At 34.4% G+C, this 9,179-nt stretch overlaps 1 protein-coding gene across 1 annotated transcript; it reads right to left on the reverse strand.

Moving 5' to 3' along the window:
- Positions 1-1,065: 1,065 nt before the first annotated feature.
- On the reverse strand, positions 1,066-4,077 carry LOC145329800 (uncharacterized). The gene is made up of 2 exons (XM_080174197.1): positions 3,947-4,077; positions 1,066-2,701 (listed from the first exon to the last, which is right to left on the reverse strand). The coding sequence occupies exons 1-2, from the start codon at positions 3,956-3,958 to the stop codon at positions 1,979-1,981; spliced, it is 735 nt and encodes a 244-aa protein (XP_080030323.1). The 5' UTR covers positions 3,959-4,077; the 3' UTR covers positions 1,066-1,978.
- Between the last annotated feature and the right edge of the window lie 5,102 nt (positions 4,078-9,179).

Below are 9,179 nucleotides of genomic sequence, written 5' to 3' on the forward strand. Positions count from 1 at the left end.
TTTTTAAAGATATCAGTATCAAAATAATTTTTCCCATTGTTATGAGAATCTTTTATGTAATCTACTTTGACCGTCGTCCTCATTAAAAATTAAACAAGGTTTTGTGTTTATTTTCTCCAATAAATCTATTCTTGTTTTCAATAAATACACTTTAAATCTACTTTTACTTATTTCCATCCTATATTTTTTGTGCTTCGCTACTTATGGATGTTGTCATCCTTGTTTATATGTTTCTAAATAATGGAATGGTTAATTTCCGTGCTCTACCAGACACTTTGAGGGAAACCACCATTGAATGCAAAACATTTTCTTGGATTATCAAGTCGAACATTATAAAAACAATTACTTCTCCTTAAATGCAATATGTATCTTAGTTCCAGGTATGATCCTTCCAGCCTAGATCCTCCAAGGTGCATGTAGAAGGCGCGTGACCACAAAATAATTGAACAGTAAATCCTGTCTATAATTAGTATGTGTCTACATGTAGGGACTTAAAGGGATAAGACAATAGCCGATTGATGTACATCCTAAATGATGATACACAAATTATCCCTTCTATATATTAAAAATAGTGGTTGAAACGTTTGGAAACTCAACTTGATGAACTAAAAATCTCAACCAAATTGGTATAAGGGATATCGCCGAAATACTTGATGTAAAAAAGACAACCACTTTAACTTAATTATACTAGTTAATTCGCCCCCTAGACAATAAGGTAAAGCGGTAAAGTCCAGGAAAATAGCCTGAAACCAACCAAGGATATTCACAAAGCTTTTCCATAAAGTAAAACCAATCAGGACCAACAATTTCTGAGATCTATAGCTTTAGATAAAGAAACCTTACTACTTTATATCACAGGATAACATGGTATAAGTAATGCAAAATTAGGAAAAAGTAATTAAAGTTTGTTTCTCTTTTAAAAAATCTTGAATTTTATTCTTTTTGTGTTTTGCTGCGCTATTTGTGCACTGTAGCATTCTTGTTCATTGCCCATTTTTTGTTAAATAGAATATAGCGAATTATAGAGTATCTTTGCTAATATATAGAAAACAAATACAGAGGAAATTTGGTTGGATAAAATTTATTCATGGTGGGAGTGTCGTCAACTCCAGTTGGCATTTTAACTTGAGGATATAACGAGACATTTACATTATAAACTAACTAACTACTTGAGACAAAATATAAATACTTTCTTACAAACTACTTATAATCTAGTCTCCAGCAAATTCAGGGATTGTCTCGACAAATCATTTTCAGCGCAGATCAATTTATGCTCAGCGCAGATCAATTCATGCTCAGCGCAGGTCAATTTATGCTCAGCGCGGATCATTTTTGTAGGCCAACCAGCTCCGGTAATCCCAGCAGGAATCAATTTGCTCGTCTGTTATCTTTTTTTCTACATGGTTTGTACTTCAATTTCAGCGGTTGATTACGGACACATACAATTTCATATATATATATACATTTAGAATCGACTACAACATATTTTAAGATACAAGATGAACGAGTTTTTCGATGATTTTTTAACAAGAATGAATTTTCATTGTGCTGGGGCAACCTTGTTCAGGCCACTGCCAAACTGGCCACAACATGTGGCAAATTTGTCAACAGCGAGAACCTAGATTGCCAAACACAACTAAAAATGACCCATCAGCGGTAAGGCAAAACATACCCGCCCAAACCCATCTCCCGCCAACCACGAAAAAAGCCCGCCAAAACACAGAACACACTAGTCAAATCTACAGCCGCAATTTTAATATTACCGGAAGGAAAAAATAAAAAGGCGTGGAAAGCTGTAAATTCTAGAATAATTTGTGTTTTGGGGATTTTGAGTGGTTGGATGGGGAATGGTTGAAGTTTGTAAGAATTGCTTTACCGGAGAAGCTGTCATAATAGCACAGCCTTTCTTCTTTCCTCTTCCCAGCAACTAAATGCTAAATTTTTGTTGGCGGCAGAAGTATACAACACAGCTCTTAATTTACTCAGCAGCGACGGCGGCAACGGCGGGCCAGGCAGCGTGGTAGCCGGCGGCAACGGGGGCAGCGGCGTATCCAGCATAACCGTAAGCGGCGGGGGCAGCGGCAACGGCACCATGATGGGAGTGGGTCACAATGGCGGGGGCAACGGTCTTCTTGATGATGGGCTCACCCTGGACGGCAACGGGGTGGGGGACAGCGTAGGGGGCATCAACGTGGACGGGGGTGGGGACCTCAACGATCTGCTCGCGGACAACGGGGACATCATAGGGGACCTCAACGCGACGCTCAACATAGACGGGCTCGTTGACGGTGTGGATCTGGGTCTGGGTCTTGACAATGGGGGCACCAACAGACTGGGAGCCACGGAGAACAGTGGGGACCTGGATGGGGAGATGAGGGGTGGGGGGCTTGTGGATAGCGGTGGTGTAGCCAGAGACGAAGCTGGTCTGGCCGAGATGAACCTCCTTGGTGACAATAGGGGCGGGCTGGTGGACGGTGGTCACACCCTCAGCTTGGGTGTCAACGGCGTAGGGTGCGGGGAGGGCGACAGGGGCAGCGGCATGAGCCACAGCAACGGCGGGGGCGGCAGCAGCCAAGGGAGCGGCAGCATAGCCAAGGTGACCTGCGTAACCAAGATGACCGGCATAGCCGAGAGCGGCGGGGGCAGCTACCAGGGAAGCGGTAGGGGCGCCATAAGCGCTGGAAAGAACACAAAGTGCGACCTGAAAGAATAATATAGAGTTATTTTTTTACAAATTTAATAAATATACAATCGATCCGTCCTTGCTTACATAAACCATTTTAAATTTAAAAATCTAAATCAGAATTAATATTAAAAAGAACTATTTGTTTACAAATAAATGTTTTTTATTTGTTTATAATAAATCATTGCTTAATTTGCGGTTTTGTTGTTAAATTGTATTTCTGAAATAATCAAGGGGGAACAAGGGTGACGTAGAGAGGGGATAAAGCAAGGGTGCCGTGTAGTGGTTAAGAAAAAGTAATCATTTTAAAACTCTAAATGCCAAAGCAATTAAAAAGGTGCATGACTCTCTTTAAAAAGTAAACAGGGATTTTTCTTTGTTCCAAGATTTTCCCTGTTGCACGGTTATTCATGTTTTAGCAATAATTTTAAACCATAAAAACAGCAAAATCTAGCAAACAGATAAAGATTGAAGGACATTGTAATTAAAAAAAATAAAATAACAAATTTGAATAAAAATTGCAAAACAATAAAATATTTCAAGCAGCCTAGTCTTGTCATCTCCCCCTTTTTCTGCCCTATAGAAAAACAGCCTAAACCCATCCCAATAACAAATTAAGCTTTTTGAATAAGACAACATCATTTTTTTACATAATTAATACAGACAATAAGCTTAATGATTGAAATTCTAACAATTATGTAAACAGTTACAGAATTATTTATTCTTTTTTTAAAGTCCGTATGCTAAAATATTTTGCTGTTTTGAGAGAACACCCCAACAGCTAAGTTGTGCACTGCTGTGGGCAACACCAACTTTTTTTCACTCAGTGCAACAACAACAACATGACAATGGTTTCACCCCAAAAAAAGTTGTTGGCATTTTTTCTTTTCTTTTATATTTTTTACAGAAACTTGAAAATCTTTTGAGGGAAATAGTTTTTTTTATACTTTTTTCACTATAAAATTGTATTTCATTATCTATTTAATAACTAGCGACTACACTCCTAGCATCTTGGGGTATGGGTAGTAAATAGCAGAAAAATAGCCTGAAACCACCCTAATGCTTAAATAAATCCAAAAATATAATAGCCTTAAACCAACCCGACATCTATAAGAAACTCCCCTAAAATAGAGAAATTAATCGGTTCAGAGTCTTAAGCTAAAATAGGATATTAAACTAAATATAGGATTTTAAAACTTTGGATTAAAACATTTGGTCAGGTCACTTTATGAAATTTTTTTATAAATAATTTCTAATACTTACAAAGGCCCTCATTCTGCTAAGATCACTTGTTGTGTAAACAGAGCTGTGGTTGAAGAAAGACTGTGCCGTGCTGGGGGGAGCACTGGCTATTTATACCACTGCGTCACTTTGCACGCACACAGCAAGCCAGGGCTATTTGCAGGGCTTCTAAAGTGTGCTTTCTTAGATAGAAAGTGCCGCAGGGGGAAAGAAATGTGGTTGTTCTAAAAATTCAACCAAGATTACATTAGAAAATTAGGAAAATAAAATGTTATATAACATAAATGAATGTAAAAAGCCTTGAGTTTAGAAGCAAATCTAATGTATAATTTTTTTATGGCTGACCCTGTAAAAAGAAAAAAAATATTTATTTATAATGTTAGATTAAAAGCAGTTAATCCCTAAGTTTGTCATTATTATATTTCCCACTTATTTTTTGTTTTCTATATCTTTTACAAAGAATATAAATAAAATTCAAGCTTTCTCTAATCATCAGAAAAACCTGTAAGGTAGAACCTATAAAAAGATAATATTAGGTTAAAATGGTCGACAGATTTAGTTCTTTCATGTTGTGATTTGTTTATTTCATATTGAATTTTCGTTGTATGAGTATTCAAAATGACTATTAAATGAATCTAAAACCTTTCTTCCCCCCAATATCTAGAAAAGATATTTAAACTTTACTTGATTAAAATTGCCTAGATAGCAATTTTTAACTACCATTTACGTTTTAAAAAGTATTTTTTTGCTTAAGATTAATATTTCTTAAATTGAAGGAACGTTTATGAATGCAACTGGTTTTAGGGTGGCTGTAGTTCAAGTTCAATATAGACAAAAATAATATAGACCAATACAATATTTAGGGTGGCTGTATTCTAGTATAATATAGACAGAAATAATATAGACCAATACAATATTTAGGGTGGCTGTATTCTAGTATAATATAGACAGAAATAATATAGACCAATACAATATTTAGGGTGGCTGTATTCTAGTATAATATAGACAGAAATAATATAGACCAATACAATATTTAGGGTGGCTGTATTCTAGTATAATATAGACAGAAATAATATAGACCAATACAATATTTATGGTGGCTGTATTCTAGTATAATATAGACAGTAATAATATAGACCAATACAATATTTAGGGTAGCTGTATTCTAGTATAATATAGACAGTAATAATATAGACCAATACAATATTTAGGGTGGCTGTATTCTAGTATAATAAAGACAGTAATAATATAGACCAATACAATATTTAGGGTAGCTGTATTCTAGTATAATATAGACAAAAATAATATAGACCAATACAATATCTAGGGTGGCTGTATTCTAGTATAATATATACAGAAATAATATAGACCAATACAATATTTAGGGTGGCTGTATTCTAGTATAATATAGACAGTAATAATATAGACCAATACAATATCTAGGGTGGCTGTATTCTAGTAAAATATAGACAGTAATAATATAGACCAATACAATATTTAGGGTGGCTGTATTCTAGTATAATATATACAGAAATAATATAGACCAATACAATATTTATTGTGGCTGTATTCTAGTATAATATATACAGTAATAATATAGACCAATACAATATTTAGGGTAGCTGTATTCTAGTATAATATAGACAGTAATAATATAGACCAATACAATATCTATTGTGGCTGTATTCTAGTATAATATAGACAGTAATAATATAGACCAATACAATATTTAGGGTAGCTGTATTCTAGTATAATATAGACAAAAATAATATAGACCAATACAATATCTAGGGTGGCTGTATTCTAGTATAATATATACAGAAATAATATAGACCAATACAATATTTATTGTGGCTGTATTCTAGTATAATATAGACAGTAATAATATAGACCAATACAATATCTAGGGTGGCTGTATTCTAGTATAATATAGACAGTAATAATATAGACCAATACAATATTTAGGGCGGCTGTATTCTAGTATAATAAAGACAGTAATTACATAGACCAATACAATATTTAGGGTGGCTGTATTCTAGTATAATATAGACCTATACAATATTAATCCTTTACAGGCTACCTTCGCATTGGTCCTGGAGGTTAAAACTATTTTGGGAGGGTACCACCACGCCCCTAGTGAAAATTTACCCCCCTCCCCCCAAAAAAAAATAAGATTGAAAATTGGAGGGAGAAGGGTGGTCGACCCTCCCCAAAAAAACTTTTAAATCTAAAATAAAGTTGGGTTATTGAATTCAACTACCCCATATTAAGTGCCCCTTTCAAAAAACAGAAAAAAGAGATCAACTATAAAGTTAAAAATGATTGGTTAGTAGTTTACAGTGTACAGAACTAAATAGAAATTAGTATTACAGATATAAGAACATATAGAAGGACAGAAAGACAGACTTTTTTTTAGCTATTTTTTACTCAAATCTTCAATTTTTTTCTCGATTTTTTCAGTCTTAGTAAAGATATCCATTTAGCACAAGAATTGGTTTATGTCTACTTTGTCTAATCTATTGACAAGATTTGATCAAACCCCCCAAAAAGCAGTGTCTGTGTGTGTGTGTGTGCTTGAGTGGGTCTGCCTGTTTGTGCTTTTCCTTTGATAAGGGTTGGAGAAAGGTTTGATTTCTATCAGACTTCTTTTTTTAATGACCCTGCAGACATTGAAAAATAATGATGAAAATGAAATTTGAAAAAGATAATCAAAATTGTTTTTTTAAATCCAGCTTAATTTAACAAGAAAAATATTTTTATACATTTTTGAAAATGATTTATTCCTTTTTTATTATTCAAGTAAATTTGCAATTTTTGCAATAAAAAATAATAGGTTGCAATATCAGAGGAAATTCTTCCAAGGAGGTTTAAATTGAACAAGAGGATACGCTCCTAAGAGCCTTTTAATGAGGATTACTTTTCAAAAAACCAAAAAATATGATGTCAATTTGCTACCATTTCATCTACATATATTAGATATCAAACTATGAATTTATACCATTTTGGTTGTATTCATTATATTATAACCCCTTCAATTCATATTCTACTGGTAACGACAAAAAGTGTTCAGGAAATGCTGCTCTATTTATTTTTAAAAATTTAATTATTATTTTTTACTTCCAAAATATTTTTATCTAACCAACGAAATAATTAAGTCTAGTTATCAGGGCATAAGGAAATGTTACTCCTTCAAAAATCAAGTTTTAAAAACAGAATATAATAAATTTAATAAAAACCTTTAAGAAGAAAAATCACACTAGGAAAATCGAATTAAATTGAAGTGGGAGGGGTTTATTGAAGTTTAAAGCGGTTCCAGCTAAATTTTAGGCGATGTTTTAGTCTGAAGTAGATTGTTAAAGTTAGAGACGGGGAAGGCGATCGCGGCTTGCTACAGTTAGCGGCTGAGAGACCTTCTTTAGCAACCTATCTTAGTAGAAATAACCCAAAAAAATTTCAAACAAGGATGACAACATCCATAAAAGTGAAGCACTAAAACGGTAGGACAAACGGACATTAACACTTATACAGTGTCAGAACTGAATAATCAGAATATAAATGTCGAAGCAAAATTGTAAATAAATTTGTTGAAAAACTGCCTTATACAGGATAATGTTTATGGACATACTTACATTTTTAGGACTTGCTTATAGAGTTGCTTCGCTTATAACATTATACTTTGTTCTTCCAGGAATCAATATACCAAAAATCAGATCTATCGGATGATTAGATCACATAAAAATTTGTTGTTAAAAAAGTAAAAAAAATCAACATGTTTAAAACGGACGTACAGACATTTAGGTAATGATTATAGAGTTGCTAGGCTTTACAGATCGTACCTAACTATTAAAGGAATCACCATGCAAAATTTGAAATCAATAGGACAATTCTAACATGCATAAATTAACGAAAAAAGCTATCCGTTACGGACGGCCGGACGTACGGACGGACCGACCCTAATTATAGAAAAGCTTCGCTTTTAAAAAATGATTATTTCTTTCTTCGTGACTTATACAGTACAGAAATAATAACCTTTCCTTCTTAATTATATTGCATAATTATCAGGGAGGGAGGGGACAATGAATTGAAAATTTTAGTGCCCTTCAAAGCTTTTAAACTCTTCCTACCATTTTTTAGGCTAAAACCGTTGGAGCAGTGACGTGCACAGATAAATAACAGGGGGAATGAAACCATTACGGGGTAAAGAAAGGGGATGGAAGGCCTTCCCAATTTCAATTTTAATGGGGGTGTTGATATATGGGGTAATTTTGTTTGTCATTATTGAAAGGGATCATTAATGTATTGTCTATTGCATCATCCATTATTGTCCTATCCCTTACCCCGGCCCTACTGATGTTTTTGAATATAAAAAGGGATAGGACATTTGATGATAAATTATTCTTCCCTTCAACTCATAAGTATCGATTGTTTCCCTCAGTGTGTCGTAGACCACAGAAATATTTTAAGATAGATTGAAAATAAGGGCGTGGTAGTTTTTCGTTTCCTTGAATATTACGTTAAGTCAGGTTAGGTTAGGTTATATTGGGTACTACTGGGATTAAACAATAAATTCTGATTTATTCAATTCTGACGAAGATTCCCGCGATAATTGTGCATATGGTATAAAAGATATAAATACTTATTATGTCCTCCACTTACAAGATTGCAGAAAAAAAGATTATGGTAGGAAATCCTTGTTGTAGATTACCTGTGTAGTTTTACCTACTTTTTTTAGTGAAAGGGAATTAAAAGGAAATGGGAAGGTATGGAAATTGAAAGGGGAATGGGAGGTTAAGGGTAAGAGAAGGAGAGGGGAATGGTATGGAATAGAAAAGGGGAGGGTTAAGGGAAGAGGAAGAGAATAGAAAGGAAAGAAAAAGGGAAGAGAAAGGGAAGAGAAAGGGAAGAGAAGGGGAAGAGAAAGGAAAGAGAAAGGAAAGAGAAAGGGAAGAGAAAGGGAAGAGAAAGGGAAGAGAAAGGGAAGAGAAAGGGAAGAGAAATGGAAGAGAAAGGGAAGAAAAGGAAAAGAGAATTGGAAGAGAAAGGGATGGGGAAGTGAAGGGGAACTGAAAGTTGAAGGAGGGGGAAAAGAAAAGGGTATGGGAAAGGGAGGGAAAGTGAAAAGATGCAAAGTGAATCATAATAAAAATCGGACCAGGACACAGATAAACATTTATCAAAAGCTTCGCTCATAATCTTACATTAGTCTAAAATCTATTATTTTTGCAGGCGGAAAATTTTGTCTTATTAAAAGTGT

This window comes from Acartia tonsa, chromosome 10 (genome assembly GCF_053477335.1).
Source record: "Acartia tonsa isolate MP-2025a chromosome 10, ASM5347733v1, whole genome shotgun sequence".
NCBI lineage: Eukaryota > Metazoa > Arthropoda > Copepoda > Calanoida > Acartiidae > Acartia > Acartia tonsa.